General features: G+C 41.0%; 1 protein-coding gene across 6 annotated transcripts in view; it reads right to left on the bottom strand.

Annotated features, from left to right (window-relative positions):
- The window catches only part of USP34 (ubiquitin specific peptidase 34), a 249,426-nt gene that overhangs the window by 202,700 nt on the left and 26,677 nt on the right, over positions 1-20,049 (bottom strand). For all 6 annotated transcript variants that reach the window (XM_064276991.1, XM_064276988.1, XM_064276990.1 and 3 more), the window contains exon 2: positions 14,976-15,063. In XM_064276991.1, the coding sequence (XP_064133061.1) occupies positions 14,976-15,063 (88 nt within the window). The remainder of the gene's footprint in view (positions 1-14,975; positions 15,064-20,049) is intronic.

Here is a 20,049-nt window from a genome sequence, read left to right as displayed (position 1 = left end):
TCAAAGGGTCTGTCAAATCAGTAAGCAAACAGCACACACACACACACACACACACACACACAAGTACCTGGTTCTAATAATATTTATATCCAGTGATGGATGACAGTTAAGTACCTATCACTTACAATTTTCACCTAGTAATATTACTGAAACAAATCAAAATATCTATATTGTAGCCCAAATATATCACCAACTCTGTGTTTTGCCATGCGGAAATAATCTCATCTCTCCAGCTGTGGTGGGTTTGAAGCACGGCCACAAATTCTTTGATGCTCCTCCCTTCACAATGTGAAGGCCAATTTTCCTCTCCTTGAATGGGGACCAAATTTCATGACTCGCTTCAAATGAATAGAATGTGGCAGAAATGACAGTGTGTGACATCCAAGACTAGGTCATAAAAGGCACTGCACTTCTGCCTTGCCCTCTTGGATCACGTGCTCTGGGGAAAGCCAGCTATTATGGGAGGACACACGAGCAGCCCACAGCGGGGCCCAAATGGGAAAGAACTGAGGCCTCCCACTAACAACCAGGACCAACTTGCCCACCATGTAAATGAGTCAACGTGGAAGCAGGTCCTCCCGGCCCAGATAAGCCTTAAAATGACTGTGACGTGGACTACACCTTGAGGCCCAGCCCAGAACAAGCTAAATCACTCCCAAATTTCTGTCTCAAAGAAACTTTGGGGGTAATAAATGTTTACTGTTGTATTAAGACAATAACTTGAGAGGTAATTTGTTACAATGAAATAGACCTGTTTTCACAGTGACAAAATGAAAGGGTTTTTAACCTCTAAGGTCTCCTCTGGCTTTAAATTTCTGTAACATCATGATTTCTACAAAAAGAAAAACAAGCACTTCTTTTTTTTTGGAGAACACCTTGCTCTTCAAGTTTTTTTGGTGAACACCTTCTTTCCCTAGGTTTTGGGAAAACCACGTTCAACATGAGGGATCATGAATCTGAATATTCCTTTTATAAAAAATGGAATCTTATTTCTCAGGAAAACGACTTTGAGCCAAAGATTCAAATTTATTTAAAAAATTCATTGTCAGGAAATGGGAATTAAACATCTTGATAAACTACTAGAAAACTAATCCTCAAAAACAAAAATGATATGTGACAAAGTAACAGAGCTGGGTCTGGGTCCTTGTAGCCCCAGAATATGTAAGGAGACCTGAGATGTAAGTGAAAATAAGGCACAGATGATCCACCTATCTCTGTGTGTATTTTTAAAATGATTACATAGACTTCATAAGTTACACTTTTTAGTAGGTCAGTTCTGAAGTCTATGAACAGATTCTTGTTATTCACGGTAGTTATGTTCTACGAAAGGAGACTTGGCACAATGGTTAAGCACTCAGTTGCTAAGAGAAAGCTTGGCAGTTCGAACCCACCCAGCTGTTCCACAGGAAAAAGACCTGCGATCTGCTCCGGTAAAGATTAAAGCCTTGGAACACCCTATGGGGCAGCTCTACTCTGTCACATGGGGTCACTATGAGTCAAAAATCAACTCGACAGCACGTAACGACAACACGTTCTGTAAAGTTGCCAAGAACACTGGATTAAAATGCTGAACCACTGCTCCTGGAAAAAACACAATGTTAGGTTCCTGTGAATCTCTGGTCACACCATTTTCTATATAACACAGTAATACAAATAAAGTCTTTAAAAGCTTAAGCAAAGATTAAGCATTTAAAGTTTTATAAACACACTAACTAAAGTCTTACTCTTGATGGAGCTGCATGGAGTGTGACAGGACAGTGCACTGGAGTTAAACCCCTCCACCTTTTCTTGCCCCATGGAAACCAAGGGAGAGGTCAGTGCCATACTGAAAATCCATTTTTCCACATAACCCTTTTCCTGTGTAACACCCAGCAGGTATTTTTTAAATTCCTCCAGCGTCCAGATCTGAAGAGCCGACCGTGCCTGCTGGTTGAACTGTGTAAGCTGGCCAGCACCAGCTAGAAGGGGTTTAACGTTTTCCTAACTCTGGGTGACGTAATCATTAATTTCTCTGGCTTTCAGCCTCACAACAACGCTGTCCACTAGGCTTTGTTAAACCAGTCGTCATATCATGAATCTACAAATTTAGCCATCATTCCATCTTTTTTGTAGCCTCCTCACACACTACAGATGTTACTTTAGTGTTTTCCAGAGCAGCCTAACATCCAGATCAGCAAATTTCCTCCTCCTCCTTCTGATGGATCACACTGCAGATCGATTAAAACTGAACTCATAGCCCATCGCACTGTAACTCATACCTGAGTGAAGCTTACCTAACACCTAACATACATGTTTTCTCCATAAGGCACACCACAGCCTTCTTGTACTTCGAAATACTAGACAGCCCTAAGAGCGCTAATCTTAGGGGTCATTTCAAGCAACAAAACCTAAAAAAAGCAAAAAAAAAAAAAAAAAGACACTAAATAGACCACAAAAAGGATACCTGTTTACAGCATGAAAGGTGAAACAAGAAGGCAGGGCGTCGCCTTGTTCAACCTCAGCTAGGGGACGTATGAATCTGACAACTCAAACTATTCACTGCTCTGCACATGTCCATGAATGGTCACAAAAGTGCCACAAGTACTGATTTTAGGGTTTCAAGTAAATTTCAGTGAGTAGGCGAATTCATAGATATGGAATGTGCAAATAATGAGGATCGACTGTATCTGAATTCTCAATATAGCATTTCTTTCTACATGCCATACTCAAAATGCAGGGTGGAAAAGTTTTGTTTTTAAATAAAAGCATCACTTTCAGGTAACTCTAACTTGATTTTACACATAAGCTTATTTCTGCTGTATTCCAGACCTGATTACAAATATACTAAGGGAAAAACGACATCATACCACGAGGACAGAGATAATGAAAGAAGACAGCTGCCAACAAATTTTGGAAGATATAAAAAGAAGTAAGTGTAAGTGATAGAGAGTAGAAGAAATAAACTTGGAAGTCATTACAGAGTAACATACCAACACAAAGAAAGACTCACCCCAACAGGACACTGAAAAGGTGCAGAACTTAAGAAAGCATGAGATGCTTCTAAAGGCAGGGATGAAGCAAGTGGTAGAAAATAGGGCAATTAAATGAAAACATACTATTCAAACCTCCAGGTTCCCATCTGTGAGCAGCAGAAAGCAATCTGGCCTTTTGTTCTGGGTTCATGGGAGCCAGGATACACCTGAGGCTAATGGGGGGGTGCTGGCCAGACCCAGAAGAACCACCTAGGGGTCCAGTGCCGATGAAGCTGCATGAGGCATGATGTCATCTGTCATGGCCATATACTGAGGCCGATAAAAGCCCAGAGCACTCAGGCTCAGATGGAGCTTCCTGGTTGGTAAGAATGAACATCTGTTCTTGGGAGAGTAGTGTGTTCCCCTGGGACGTGGAAGCTCTGTGCTGGGACCCCTTCCAGACCCTACCCTATGCGTCCCTTCATTTGTATCCTTTTTTGTAAAAGCTGCGGTCATGGGTATGGTACTTCCCTTGAGCTCTGTGAGACATTCCAGCCAATTACAGGTCCCAAGTGAGTAGTAGAGGCTGGCTAGTCTGAAAGTAGGGAGTCATATGGACTCCTGAGCTTGCGGCTGTACCCACTGATCCTAGCCCTGGGCGGCTAGGGTCAGAAAGAAGAGCTGCATGGGCAGCTGGCATCTGAACTAAACAGGGAAGGAAAGATGAGATTTCCACAGGACACAGTTGGCATACGGATCCGCCACACAACTTGACGTTCGAAGTGGGTGATCTCAGTCCCCCTAGACTGATCTGCATAATTGGCTTAGTTGGCAAGATTTGCTACAGCAACCCTGACATCCCACCATCCCAGATAAACCGAATACTCTTCCTACTTGACCCAGGAAACGAGTTTTTTCTGTACGTACAGTGAACGAGACAAACTCTAGAACACCAGATACTGAAGAGAGCAGAGACGATATGAAAAGCTGAAAACGAGAATTAAGAGAAAACGTATGACTGAATGGTGACCCTCCTCAAGCACCCTTCCCTGGCCAACAACCATATCAACATTCCTCAAAGGCCAAAGACTGGAAACTCCTCTTAGAGAATCTGAATAATCCAAAAGAAAATATCATTTATCCCAGTAAAAGAGCCTGCTCACCATCTTACCATCATACAATTCTGAAATACCCCCCGCCCACACACACAGAATTTCCAATCCACATTTTAGGATCATTCTCTTAACCATGAAAAGATAGGCAAGGATAATAAAACTTCCAAGAAAAATCTGCATCACCAAAGACAGGTCAAAACAAACATAAGAACTTCAGAAGCAACAGAGAAAATGCAGGGAAGAAAACATTTCTAACTGTAATTTGTATCTTCGGAGCCATAAAACAAAAACAGGATGCTATTAAAAAATTCAGACTACAAAATAGAGCCCTTCAATGAGTACATACATTCATTATACACTTTTTTCCTATACATGTTGTTTACAATTTAAAAATTAGAGTTATACACACAGCCCCTGGGTTACGAACAAGATCCATTCCTGTCTCTCAGTCTCTAAGTGGAATTCGTAGGTGAGTCTGAACAGATGCACAGGGTTCTCATTTAGCCTTACTTTAGTCCAAGAAAAGGCTTGAAGCCTTTCCGGTGATTTAAAAACTGCACCTGCAGCAGCTGAAGGCGATTGTGATGAATCTGTTGCAAGCAGGGGTTGGTTCAGTCATTTCAAAGTGAGGCCAAATGTACATGACATTAAAAGGCAAGTGTGAGTCGTCCCTAAGTCGGATGTTCATAACCCGGGGACTGCCTGGAATAATTTTTAAAATTCAGTAGAAGGTGAAGTTTAGAAAACTCCCATAAAGCAGAATACTGACAATGGGGAGAAAAAAAGGAAAGAAATTGATCAATCAAGGAAGTACAGTAACTGACTGATAATAGCTCCAGGAAGACAGAGTAGAAAACATGGAGGTGAGGAAATTACCAAGTAAGAAAATTTTCATAACTGAAAGGCCCACCAAGATACATGTTGTTGTTGCCGGGTGCTGTGGAGTCTATTTCAACACATGACGACCCCATGTAACAAAGAAGAACCCCCCGTAGGGTTTCGTGGCTGTAATCTTTACTGAAGCAGATTTGACAGGTCTTTCTCCCGTGGAGCCGTTGGGTGGGTATGAACCTCCAACCATTCCGTTAGCAGCCGATCACCTAACCACTGCACAACCAGGACTACTCCAAGACAGCTATCATCATGAAATTTCAGAAGCCAAGGAGGGATAAAGAAGATCCTAAAAACTTTCAGGGAGGGTGAATAGAGGAACATGGAAAAGTTCAGGAATAAAAATAACTAGTATGTCTCCAAAGCAATATTGCAAGGTAGAATATAATAGAATACTTTCAGAATTGAGAGAAAATTGTATTTCACTTTGAATTTTGTATCTAACAGAAACTCTTAAGTGCGAGGATAGAACAGACATTTTCAGGCCTAAGGGTCTAAATGCTCATTGGTCCAGTTGTGAGGATTTTTGTTTTCTTTATGTTGAGGTGTAATCCACACTGAAGGCTGTGGTCTTTGATCTTTATTAGTAAGTGCTTCAAGTCCTCATCACTTTCAGCAAGTAAGGTTGTATCATCTGTATAACGCAGGTTGTTAATGAGTCTTCCTCCAATCCTAATGCCCTGTTCTTCTTCCTATACTCCAGCTTCTCGGATTATTTGTTCAGCATACAGATTGAATAGGTATGGTGAAAGAATACAACCCTGACACAAACCTTTCCTGACTTTAAACCAATCGGTATCCCCTTGTTCTGTCTGAACAACTGCCTCTTGATCTACGTAAAGGTTCCTCATGAGCACAATTAAGTGTTCTGGAATTCCCATTTTTCGCAATGTTATCCATAGTTTGTTATGATCCACACAGTCGAATGCCTTTGCATAGTCAATAAAACACAGGTAAATACTCTTCTGATATTCTCTGCTTTCAGCCAGGATCCATCTGACATCAGCAATGATATCCCTGGTTCCACGTCCTCTTCTGAAACCAGCCTGAATTTCTGGCAGGTCCCTATCAATATACTGCTGTAGCCGTTTTTGAATGATCTGCAGCAAAATTGTGCTTGCATATGATATTGTTCTATAATTTCCACATTCGGTTGGATCACCTTTCTTGGGAATAGGCATAAATATGGATCTCTTCCAGTCAGTTGGCCAGGAAGCTGTCTTCCATATTTCTTGGCATAGATGAGTGAGCACCTCCAGGGCTGCATCTGTTTGTTGAAACATCTCAATTGATATTCCATCAATTCCTGGAGCCTTGTTTTTCGCCAGTGCCTTCAGAGCAGCTTGGACTCCTTCCTTCAGTAGCATCGGTTTCTGATCATATGCCACCTCTTGAAATGGTTGAATATTGACTAATTCTTTTTGGTACAATGACTCTGTGTATTCCTTCCATCTTCTTTTGATGCTTCCTGCGTCGTTTAATATTTTCCCTATGGAATCCTTCACTATTACAACTCGAGGCTTGAATTTTTTCTTCTGTTCTTTCAGCTTGAGAAACGTCAAGCGTGTTCTTCCCCTTTGGTTTTCCATCTCCAGCTCTTTGCACGTGTCATTATAATACTTTACTTTGTCTTCTCGAGAAGCCCTTTGAAATCTTCTGTTCAGTTGTTTTACTTCATCAATTCTTCCTTTTGCTTTAGCTGCTCGATGCTCAAGAGCAAGTTTCAGAGCCTCCTCTGACATCCATCTTGGTCTTTTCTTTCTTTCCTGTCTTTTCAGTGACCTCTTGCTTTCTTCGTGGGTGATTTCCTTGATGTCATTCCACAATTAGTCTGGTCTTCCGTCACTAGTGTTCAATGCGTCAAATCTATTCTTGAGATGGTCTCTAAATTCAGGTGGGATATACTCAAGGTGATATTTTGGTTCTCATGGATTTGCTCTGATATTCTTCAGTTTCAGCTTGAACTTGCATATGAGCCATTGATGGTCTGTTCCACAGTCGGCCCTTGGCCTTGTTCTGACTGATAATATTGAGCTTTTCCGTCGTCTCTTTCCACAGATGTAGTCAATTTGATTTCTGTGTGCTCCATCTGGCGAGGTCCATGTGTACAGTCGCCATTTACGTTGATGAAAGAAGGTATTTGCAATGAAGAAGTCATTGGTCTTGAAAAATTCTATAATTCGATCTCCGGCATTGTTTCTATCACCAAGGCCGTATTTTCCAACTACTGATCCTCCTCCTTTGTTTCCAACTTTGGCATTCCAATCGCCAGTAATTATCAATGCATCTTGATTGCATGTTCAATCAATTTCAGACTGCAGCAGCTGATAAAAATCTTCTATTTCTTCATCTTTGGCCCTAGTGGTTGGTGCGTAAATTTCAATAACAGTCGTATTAACTGGTCTTCCTTGTAGGCATATGGATATTATCCTGTCACTGACAGCACTGTACTTCAGGACAGATCTTGAAACTTTCTTTTTGATGATGAATACAACACCATTCCTCTTCGAGTTGTCATTCCCAGCATAGTAGACTATATGATTGTCTGATTCAGAATGGCCAATACCAGTCCATTTCACCTCACTAATGCCTAGGATATTGATGTTTATGCGTTCCATTTCATTTTTGATAATTTCCAATTTTCCTAGATTCATACTTCATACATTCCAGGTTCCGATTATTAATGGATGTTTACAGCTGTTTCTTCTCATTTAGAGTCGTGCCATGATAAACGGAGAAAAGACTGAAGTTGTCAAGGATTTCGTTTTACTTGGATCCACAATCAACAGCCATGGAAGCAGCAGTCAAGAAATCAAAAGACGCATTGCATTGGGTAAATCTGCTGCAAAGGACCTCTTCAAAGTGTTGAAGAACAAAGATGTCACCCTGAAGACTAAGGTGCACCTGACCCAAACCATGGTATTTTCAATCTCATCATATGCATGTGAAAGCTGGACAATGAATAAGGAAGATCGAAGAAGAGTTGACACCTTTGAATTGTGGTGTTGGCGAAGAATATTGACTATACCATGGACCGCCAAAGAACAAACAAATCTGTCTTGGAGAAAGTGCAGCCTGAATGCTCCTTAGAGGCAAGGATGGCAAGACTGCGTCTTACATACTTTGGACATGTTGTCAGGAGGGATCGGTCCCTGGAGAAGGACATCATGCTTGGCAGAGTACAGGGTCAGCAGAAAAGAGTAAGACCCTCAACAAGATAGACTGACACAGTGGCTGCAACAATGAGCTCGGGCATAACAACGATTGTAAGGATAGCGTAGGACTGGGCAGCGTTTCCTTCTGTTGTGCATAGGGTCGCTATGAGTCGGAACCGACTCGACGGCACCTAACAACAACAACAAGGGTCTAAAAAATATTTCTCTCCCATGCACCCCTTTCTCAGAAAAAAAAAATGTCTTCCTAACAAAACAAGGAAGTGAACCAGTACAGGTGACAACATGGAATCCAGGAAACTAGAGATCCTATATGGGACAGAGGCAAAAGGGATTTCACAAATGGGATCTACAGGGAAAATAACTGTTTAGTAACTGCAGCGAGCAGGCAACACAAACTGGAGCAGGAGAATAAAGGCCAAAGGAGACCTGGGGGGTGGGGGGAGGGAATAATAAATCATCTAATGGTGTATAGGGATGTAAAAAATAGTACTGAAAAGGGTGAAAGTGTTTGGAAAGAAATCAGTGATCCATACACAGAAAAGTAATCATATGAAAAACCATCCAGTAAACTCGAGGAAACAGAATGTACAAGACAGGAAATGAACCACAGAACCCTTTCTGGTTTCCACTGAGCGATTTTTTATCTTTAAAACTATCTCAAAAACTGACAATTATATTGAAAGGACAGGGAAGAGTAAAAGAGAGAAATCCTTATACATCATAAAAGGAAGTCCATAGTTTATGGACCTGCGATACGCAGATGATACAACCTTGCTTGCTGAATGTTAAGAGGACCTGAAGTACTTACTCATGAAGATCAAAGACTACAGTCTTCAGTATAGATTATATCTCAACATAAAGAAAACAAAAACCCTCACGACTGGACCAATATGCAACATCATGATGTTGTTGTCAGGTGCCATCCAGTCGGTTCTGACTCATAGCAACCCTATGTACAACAGAACCAAATACGGCCCAGTACTACGCCATCCTCATAATCGTTGCTATGTTTGAGTCCACTGTTACAGCCACTGCGTCAATCCATCTGACTAACAGCATTCCTCTTTTTCACTGACCTTCTACTTTACCAAGTATGATGTCCTTCTACAGGGACTGGGTCCCTCTGATAACACATCCAAAGTACTGAGACAAAGTTTCATTATCCTCACTTCTAAGGAGTGTGCTGGCTGTACATCTTCCAAGACAGATTTGTTCATTCTTCTGGCAATCTATGGTATGTTCAATATACTTTGCTAACACCATAATTCAAAGACATCAATTCTTCGTTCTTCCTTATTCACTGTCCAGTTTCGCATGCATACGAGGTGACTGAAAACAACACAGCTTGGATCAGGTGCACCTTAGTCCTCAAAGCATCATACTTGCTTTTCAACACTTTAAAGAGTTCTTTTGTAGCAGGTCTGCCCAATGCAATGCATCGTTTGATTTCTTGGCTGCTGCTTCCAAGGGTGTTGACTGCAGATCCAAGTAAAATGAAATCCCTGACGACTTCAATTTTTTCTCCATTTATCATGACATTCATTACTGCTCCAGTTGTGAGGATTTTTGTCTTCTTTATGTTAAGGTGTAATCCATACTAAGGCTGTAATCTTTAACTTCATCAGTAAGTGTTTTGAGTCCTCTTTGCTTGTAGCAAACAAGGTTGTGGCATCTGCAAATCACAGATGCCACATATCCTGATGCCACCTTCTTCTTCATAGTCCAGCTTCTTGGATTATCTGCTCAGCATACAGATTGAGTAAGTAGAGTAAAAGGATACAACTCTGATGCACACCTTTCCTGATTTTAAACCACACAGTATCCCCTTGTTCTGTCTGAACAACTGCCTCCTGGTCTATGTACAGGTTCATCATGAGCACAATTAAGTGTCCTAGAATTTCCATCCTTCACTGTTATCCATAATTTATGATCCACACAGTCGAACCCCTTCGCATAGTCAATAAAACACAGGTAAACACTTTTCTGGTGTTTCCTGCTTCCAGCCAAGATCCACCTGACATCACCAGTGATATCCCTCGTTCCATGTCTTCTTCTGAATCTGGCTCAAATTTCTGGCAGCTCCCTGTCAATGTACTGCTGCAGCCGCTTTTGAATGATCCTCAGCAAAATTTTACTTGTGTATGATATTACTCGATAATTTCCTCATTCTGCTGGATCACCCTTCTTTGGAATGGGCACAAATACAGATCTCTTCCAGTCAGCTGGCCTGGTGGCTGTCTTCCAAACTTCTTGGCATAGATAAGTGAGCACTTCCAGCATCGCATCCATTTGTTGAAGCATCTCAATTGGTATTCTGTCAATTCCTCAAGCCTTGTTTTTTGCCAATACCTTCTATGCAGTTTGGAGTTTTCTCTTCAGTACCTCCTGAAATGGTTGAACGTCAACCAATTCTTTCTCCCATAGTGATTCTGTGTATTCCTTCCATCTTCTTGAATACTTTCTGGGTCATTTAATATGTTCTCCACAGAATCCTTCAATATTGCAACTCCAGGCTTGAATTTTCTTTTCAGTTCTTTCAGCTTGAGAAACGTCGAGTGTGTTCTTCCCTTTTGGTTTTCTAACTCTAGGTCTTTGCACATTTCATTATAATACTTTGTCTTCTCTAGCCACCTTTTGAAATCTTTAGCTCTATCACATGATCATTTCTTCCATTCACTTTAGCTACTCTACATTCAAGAGCAAGCTTTAGAACTCTTCTGACATCCATTTTAGTCTTTTCTTTCTTTTATCTTTTTAAAGATCTCTTGCCTTCTTTATGTATGAGCCCTGGTGGCACATTGGTTAAAGTGCTTAGCTGCTAACTGAAAGGTTGGCAGTTCAAACCCACCAGCCACTCTGAGGGAGAAATATTTGACAGTCTGCTTCCATAAAAAATTTCTGCCTTGGAAACCCTACAGGCCAGTTCTACTCTGTTCTATAGGGTCTCCATGAGTCTGAACTGATTTGATGGCAATGGGTTTGGTTTGATTTATAGATATATTAAAATCACATCTTTGTAATTTTCAACTGTACTGGGCACGACCTCACACGAAGAATACACACAAGAAGTTTTCAGTCATTACTCTGGATGGTGGCATCCTTTTTTTCTTTTTTTAACTTTTTATTATCTGTATTTTCTCTAAAAAAAAATTTCAATAAAAGAAAAATATATATAAACCAAACCCAGTGCCACTGACTTGATTCCAACTCACAGCGACCCTACAGGACAGAGCAGAACTGCCCCACAGAGTCTCCAAGGAGCGCCTGGCAGATTCGAACTGCCGACCCTTTGGTTATCAGCCATAGCACTTAACCACTATGCCACCAGGGTTTCCAATATATATATAAAGTATAAAAAAATAAAATATAAAAATCTTTTTAATGCTTAAAAATATTAAATTGCCAACACACTTTAATTTTTAAGTGCACGTTCTCCTTGACCTTGATTCCAGTTAATACACTAGAAAAATGACTCTTAACCACTGATAATCTTATGAAAGCTATTAATTCTTTTCTTCCAGGCTGTCAAAGGACATTTTGTATTAAATTTCATGGGTTCATTAGCTCCCTAAGGTCCATTTACGGACTCCTGTGAATCCACTGGCACGACTTAAGAATCCTTTCTACACACCTATACCTCACTTTTCAACTATCTTGCTGCCTTAGCCACCTAGTGCTGCTATAACAGAAATACGAGAAGTGGGTGGCTTTAACAAAAAGAAGTTTATTCTCTCACAGTCCAGTAGGCTAGAAGTCCGAATTCAAGGCACTGGCTCCAGGGGAGGGCTTTATGCCTCTGTCAGCTCTGGAGGAAGGTCCTTGTCATCAGTCTTCCCTTGGTATGGGAGCATCCCAGCGCAGGAACCTCGGGTCCAAAGGACGTGCTCTGCTCCCAGCACTGCTTTCATGGTGGTACGAGGTCCCCATGTCTCTCTGCTTGCTTCTCTCTTTTATGTCTCAAAAGAGAGTGGCTTAAGAGAGTATCTAATCTTGTAGATTTCATCAGTATAACTGATTAACATCATGGTGATAGTATTTACAGTACACGGGGAAATCACATGAGGTGACAAAACAGTAGACAGTCATACAATACTGGGAATCATTACCTAGCCAAGTTGACACATATTTTGGGGGGACATAATTCAATCCGTGACATTCATTATTCAACATTTCGCATTTATGACATCAGTAAAAAAAAATCTGCTGTTCGACTTTTTGCACATTAATGACATACGCTTGGCAGTAACAAACGCCAAGGTGCAAGTCGAGAGTAGCGCTGGCTGTGATGATTAAGGTTATGTGTCAACGTGGTTGGGCTCTGATACTCAGTGGTTTGGCAGTCATGTAATGATGTAATCTGGCAGTTATGTAATGACGTAGTCATCCTCCATTTTGTGATCCGGTGTGGTCCTCCTCCTTTTTTGCCTACTGCCAATTTTCACGTAACAGCTTGGTCTATAGAACCTAAAAATGTCGGTAAGTGAGGAACGGGTGTATGTTAACTGTACTTTATTAGTAGCTATTTATCCCCTAACAAGAATCACAGTCCTAACCTAGGCAACAATATTTTCTGGTGCCAAACGGCAGGCACAAGAAAATAATTTGGTGAGGGGGCAGAGACAAGGACAAAGGCTGTTACCACAAATCACTACGATCCAACTACATATTGTATTTTCACCTCTTCCATCAGCATAAACAATGAGAAGTGTAATATTCTACCCTTATTAAAAAGCTAGTTGCCATCAAGTCACCTCTGACTCACGCTGACCCTGTGTGTCAGAGTACAACTGTACTCCACAAGGCTTTCAGTGACTGATTTTCAACACTGGATTGCCAGGCTTTTCTTCCAAGGCAACTGCGGATGGACACAAGCTTTCGACCTTTCGGTTAGGGGCCAAGCACATTAACCCTCTGCACCAACCAGGGAGTCCCTTATCTTTAATTTCTGCCGGCTAAAAACTGTTCATACTTACTGACGTATGAACAGAATTATGTTAGAAGCTATTCTTCTGTATGGCTCTTCATGCTTTAGCTTACGTGTCCTACAAGTTACCACAACTTCTAAAATAAACTTTAACCATTTTAATTAAAGTAGCTGTTTATGAAGCTCTTCTTTCAGATGCTACAGTAAGCACATTGTTTCTTCACACCTCACTAAGGTCGGGTGGTTTTAGTATTATTCTAGCTTCACAAATGAGGACGTGAGTGTAGGTTAACTAGTGTGTCACAGTCACCCAGTTCACAAGTGTTGAAGCAGAAACGGAGCCTGTGTCCACCGGGCCCCAAGGCCACACTCCTCACCACTACACTCTGCTTCAGCATGCCGGAAGGCAGGGGCTCTCAACGGTTTGGCAGGCAAAGACGCTCTGATATTCTGATGAAACTTAAGAGTTAATGTAAAGCTGTACATACCAAAATCTCCTCTAGGAAAATTATTTTATTTCTCTGGATTTAAATTTATTCACTGGCACGTACATACATCCTGATAGTAGTTAGAACTGTGCGTTTTTCTAGCGTAACATGTTACCACTTAGCTGTAGTTACAATAAATAAATTCAAAATCAAGACTCAGATCTGGCATTTCTCAGCAAATCACTTGAGACTACTACTGTTGAGCCATATTAGTATTCTGAAATATCCTGATCGATCTATGCCACCCACAGTGAAAGTAGCATCAACAGCTGCTAAACGTAGTTGGAAGAAATCTAGGTGGCCGTGGCTCAGAAAAGAGCTATCGGTAAGGACAGTACACAACTTTCAAATGACTAAAATCTGTAAGCTTTTTGGGAATAAATATATCTACCATTTTTACTGAAAGGGAGAAGAAAAAAATAAAAAAAGGATACACTGTATAGCAAATGACCTCTGAAATGGTTCTGCTAAACCCTTTATGATCAGCTGTACTGTGTGCCTCAGAATTTGAGTTTATGTATCACTGCACTGAATATGCTAACTGATCACTGCTCACAATGCTTCCAACATTCCCTACCAATAAACATTTTAGAAGGACAGTGTCACTGATTGAACTATATCCCCCAAAAATGTGTGCCAACCTGGCTAGGCCATGATTGCCAGTATTGTATGTTTGTCCTCCATCTTGTGATCTGGTGTATTTATCCTACGCGTCGCAAATCCTAACCTCTAAGATGTTAATGAGGCAGGATTAGAGGCAGTTATTAATGCGACAGGATGCAATTTATAGGATTAGGCTATATTGTGAGTCAATCTCTTTTGAGATATAAAAGCAGCAAGCAGAGAGGGGAGAGACCTCCTACCGCCAAGAAAGAAGAGCTGGGAGCAGAGTGCATCCTCTGGACCTAGGGATTTGTAACTCCTTGTTATAAACCTTGGTTATATTAACTATTGTGTTCCCTGAAGTTTCAGTCTCTACATTCTCAATACATGTATTATTTAAAAATCAGTATAACGTACATAATTATTATGGGAAAGGAACCAACAGCAAGTGACTTCCAGAGGGGTCAGAGGAATCCCTGCCACAGTACTGCTCTTTATTATTAGTAAGTCTGTTACAGGCCTCTAGCTATGCCGTAAAAACTTAGTCCTTAATCTCTCAAAATAATTATTTTTCACAATTTCAAACATTCCTGTATTCCTAGAAAATAAAAGAAAGGTTAAAGACAGAAATCAATTTGTATTCTCATGTTTTAAAAACAAAACTGCTGGCCAAAAAGCAAGAAGGGAGGAAGATTTAATAGATACTGATAACCTGTCATGTAATGACTAAAGATATCCAAAACACTAAAGAAAAATTTGATAACAAATAATGGCAATTTAAAATATAACTCACAAAGTTAGTCTTCAAAATACTTAAAGATGCGTACCTCTGCGTCCAGGAATTGATATAAGCAAATATTTTCAGAGTATGCTCCTTTCTGAGCTGCAGTCCATCACCACCTTCTATATCTGATACTGAAATAAAGCAGAAAAAAGAACTTAGAAAAAAACCAACAAATAATTCTAAATATTAATACTAAACTAATATTAAAGCCATTCTTCAAAATAAAGCCTAGATTTACAAACACAAATATTTCATGAAATTTTTCTTTCACTTTCACTAAAGGAAATAATTTTTAGTTTATATAATTAACGACCAATTTGAGCTCAAGAACAAATTCTTAAAAGATGTAATTTTGGAGGGGAGTGGGTGGAGAAGCACTTTTGTCGTTCTTCTGGCTATCATCTCTCAGCTCCAAATCCATCCTTCTGTTCTATACACTGTGATGCTAGTTCTAGGACTCTGCAAACGACATTCTTCATTTTCCAGCTGGCTTCCTGTCAAGGTCTTCCTGCGGTTGTAACAGGGCACTAGGAGATGACTAGGAGGCTGGAGGAGGGCCCAAGGATTTCTTAGCTTGCTGTGTCTCCAATCACCTAGCAGCAGCACTGATTCTAGCGTCCTCAGGGTACTCCTCGAAGTACCAGCAGTAGCCAGATAGCCTCTCTTTTTTGAGTTCAGAGTCCAAGCTTCCTTCACGGAGGCCTACTCCACCAAGCTGAGATTCTGACAATCTCAAGCTCTTTCCTTTGTTTCCCCAGCTAATCTTCCCCAGGGAGACTGGCTGCTTCCTGCAGTATCACCATTATCTCTGGGCTCCCTTTTTGCTCTTTCAAGTCTCCAACATCTGTGTAATTATATTTCTTTATTAAATTCCCTCTTCAATGCCCTGACTGGACCCAGCTAACATACTGGTATTTCACATACAACAGGTAACACTATGAAAGGATTGTAAAGTTAAATCCAGAAGAAAAACTATATAACGTGTGGCTAATGGACCAAATACATCTTCTACTGTTTGGTTGTACAATATGAGGGGTCAGCAAACTTTTCGGTAAGGAACCAGATAGTAAATATTTTAGGCTATGTAGGCCATACAGTCTGTCACAACTATGCAACTCTGCTGCTGTACTGTAAAAACTGACATACACACACAGACACAGCCCTGTTAACAAAAACAAGTGGCTGGCCAGATTTGGCCCTTATGCCACAGTTTGCCAACCCCATGCTAGACATTCAGTAGAGTGACAGAGGAAGAACCCAGACTGAAATGAGTGAGATAAAAATTACTGTCCACTAGAAGGTTGCTGCTCTTGATGTTGTCAGTTGTCATGGAGTCAATTCCGACTCATGGCAACCCCATGTGTGCAGCTGAAAGCCAAGTATAACTTACTGAAAACATGTGACGGTCTCTCTGCAGACATTTCCTACTATAATGACGTAAAGGCATACTCGGGAAACTCAGGTTTTGTAAAAATCCTGCACTAAAGAATAATGAGACGGCTTCGTGGGCTTCTCCAGTCAATTAGCTTAGTATTGTTTCTAGACTTTCTGCTCTACCTCCTAAGTTCAGTAAGTAAGCCCTGGGGTCTTAAAAGCTTGAGAGCAGACCATTCAACATAAAATTAATTTGTCTCTATTCACCTGGAGCAGGAGACCCAGGAATTGGAGAAAGAAATGGACTGCAAGTCTAATTGCCTTCATGAACTACTACCTCCTTTGTCATGAGACCCGAAGAAATGGATGGCACCCAACTACCATTACTAAACATTTTGATCAAGGACTCAATAGCAGGAAAAACTGGGGAACAGAACTTCAAATTCTTACTGGAAACCAGGTTTCCTGGATACATTGAGACTGGAGGAACCCCAAGTCTACTGCCTAGAAACAACTTTTAAGCTTTGAACCAAAACTATCCCATGACATCATCTTTAAACGATACTTTAGCTCGTTTAGTAAAGAAAGCTTGCCTTAAGCACTGCACTTTTAAAGAAATATCTATATGAGATTAAATGGACAACAGCGACTCTAACACATCAAGAACTTTAAGGGGCAGAGAATCTAAGTTAAGGTTAGTAAAACAATATTGGCAGAGATAATGAGAACGGCGACACAATGTGAAGTATGTAACCACTGCCAACGAACTGTATACATAAAAACTGTTGAATTGGTATATGCTTTGTTGTGCACATTTCACCAAAAATAAAATTAAAAAAAAAAATGAGGCTAACAAAAAAACAAGGTTAGAAGCAGGCCACTTAAAACCTATGAAACTTTATAAGCAGAACACTGACAAAATCATTAACTAACGTGATTTAAAATAAACACTACTAGCACAGTTGAATCTCTACTGACATGTCTGCCTGTCAGTCAGTCGACCTTCTGTACCTTTAAACCATAAGGTCCGCGCTTCCTTTTTTGACATGAAGGTGCCTGAGGGCATTCGATTCTAATAGAGGCCACTTTCACAAAAATTAAAAATCAAACATAGCCTTTCTCATGAATCCATCATTTTAACACAGAGGGAAATGCCTTTGTACCTTCTTTATTTTCACCAGATATCTTTACATAGTAGAAAGCACAGGGGTTCTCAAAGACACTAAACCAACTGCTATATGCAGAAGGCATTTCTGAAGACTGTCAGCTTTTTTACTGTGTCTACATCTATGTTAGGGCCTTCTCTTTAGTCACAAGAAAGCAGGCCTGGATCACTGCCAAACATTAATATGATGGAGGAAAATCCCATATGAACCAATATGATACTCCATTATAGCAATATTGTGCCTCTATTTATCAACTGTGTATCAAGTTAACTCATATTTTAAAAAAACACACATGAGTCTATATACTCAATGTTAAGATTTCTGGACCTCTTCTCCTCAGCTCCAAAAATGCTGGTAGCTCAAGGAAGAGGCTGGAAGATTCTTGTCTGTTAACACTGACAAGCCCAAGAAGGGCAAAAGAAAAAAAATTCTCGTTTAGGAAGAGAAGGAAAAGTACGAGGTAAAAGCATATGCCAAACAAATGGACACACCTGATCCCAAGGTAAGAGCACCTCAACCCAATGCCAGCCTTTGGAGGCCTAGATACCTGAGGATCTGGAAGCCAAAGATACTCCCAACCATCACGGGAAGGAGCCTGACAGACAACACCAGCAACCTGGACAGAATAAGACATAAACCCACAGTCGTCACAGTGACCCTACAGGACCCTCATAGGGTTTCCAAAGCTGTAAGTCTTTACGGAAGCAGGCTGCCCCATCTTTCACCTGCAGAGTGGCTGGTGGGTTCGCGCCAATCTTTTGGTCGGCTGCCGAGTGCTTCAGCCACTGCACCACCAGAGCTTCCGATTAAGATATAATAGGGGGATAAGACAAGGCAACCACTAAAAACAGGCTCTTGTATGGCTTCAGCAGGGAGGACAAGGGAGCACAATACACAATGACAGTTTTCCTTTCCGAGCCAGAACAATACGTACAAACACAGGGGACAGAGTGGCTGCAAACGTCAGATCCTTGTCTAATACAAAACACAAAGGGCACGCGTTCGAGAAAAGACATACATGTGGTCAAACACCCATCCTCCCAGAGGTCCACCTGGCAGCCTAACTGCTCATTCCATTACGGCCACCTCAGAACAAGAAGCGCAAAGGAAGGACATCTCATCAGACCCAGCCCAACAAGAGCTCTCCAAGGACTCTAAGAAAGGCCAAAGAGAGGCACAGCAGAGTGCACTGGAGAGGGAGAGCAGCAGTTAACATCTGGTAGAGTCAGGCTGAACAGCAAAGGAAGGCGGCTCCATCCAGAAATCCTTCCACTGCTCCCGAAAGAGGAGGAAGTGCACTCCCACTCTAAAGGGCCAGACACCTGGACAGGAAAGAGAAAGCAAGGTGGGGGAACTGTCACACAGACTGAAGGAAAATCAGCAACAGCTCAACAGAAGAGATGAAAGTAGAACTGAAAATATCAAAGCTGGGCAATATCCAGGGGTGCCAGAGATGCTGCCCCCCAAAAGGAAATTTAGCTACTGGAAGAAATGTCCCACCTGACACACCGCATGGAGTAGAGGTATAAAGATGAAGTGAAAAGGAAATGGTTCTTGCCAGTAAGGTGAGAAAAATAAATTTCTCATGGCAACTTGCAGGTCAGAGATGGACAGTATGGTGGCAAGCACTAACTACCCCACGAGGATGTTCGTTATCACTCGGGGGTCTAGTGAGAAACCACTCACAGCTATGATCCAGGGCTTATTCCCAAGCAAAGAGGTAAGTATTCTCACACACAATTTCACAATCAATCACAGAAAAAAATTCATGACTGCTGACCAAACCAAAGGCTCTGAACATAACCCCCACATATTGCCGGTCCAGCGAATTCCCGCAATCCCCACCACCCCACCCCCTGGGGCTCCTAGTCAACCAGTAAGAAAAGTATTTTCACCAAAGTCCTCAAAGAAGGAAAGTTACCAGAATTCTGGGCAGCACCAAGGATAGCCACTGAGGCCAATCTAGATGAAGGAAGCTGCTATATAAAAAAAAAATAAAAATACAATAAGGAAGCTGCTATAAATAAGTACAAATAGCTCCAGGAGACTGGGACTAGCCAGCATTCCTGGCCTGAGTTGTTTCTTGGGTATACAGACATTGCTAGACTAAGGCCTGGTTTTAAAACCTATTAATGTACATTCATTTACTTTCTTTTGATATAGGGCCAAGGCCTTTTCTTTGGGTTTCAGTCCACTAACTGGAGTCCTGCATTTTATCTTGCTTAAAAAGAAACAAATGCAATACATGTCTATCATTTCCTTTACAAAATGTTTGAACACTTAATCATTTGCAGAGCACTCTTAGTACAGAACACTTCCTTTTTTTTTTTTTTTTCAATTTCTCAATTTTCTGTCTTCCCCACACCTAATTCAAAGGAACTTTTTGAAACAACTCACAATTATCAACTCTTACTTAAAGCTGGATTTAAAAGCAGAATCTTGGAAAGGGACAAGGAAAATTTCCTGAAAAAAGTAACCACAGCCATGGCCCCCAGACACTCTGTTAACCCAGAACTGAAGCCATTCCTAAAGCCCACTCTTCAAAGATTAGACTGGACTATAAAAAATAAAATAATA

Source organism: Loxodonta africana, chromosome 26 (genome assembly GCF_030014295.1).
Source record: "Loxodonta africana isolate mLoxAfr1 chromosome 26, mLoxAfr1.hap2, whole genome shotgun sequence".
NCBI classification, from domain to species: Eukaryota; Metazoa; Chordata; class Mammalia; order Proboscidea; family Elephantidae; genus Loxodonta; species Loxodonta africana.
The sequence above is the reverse complement of the archived record's forward strand: the minus strand, read 5'-3'. Positions and strand labels throughout refer to the sequence as shown.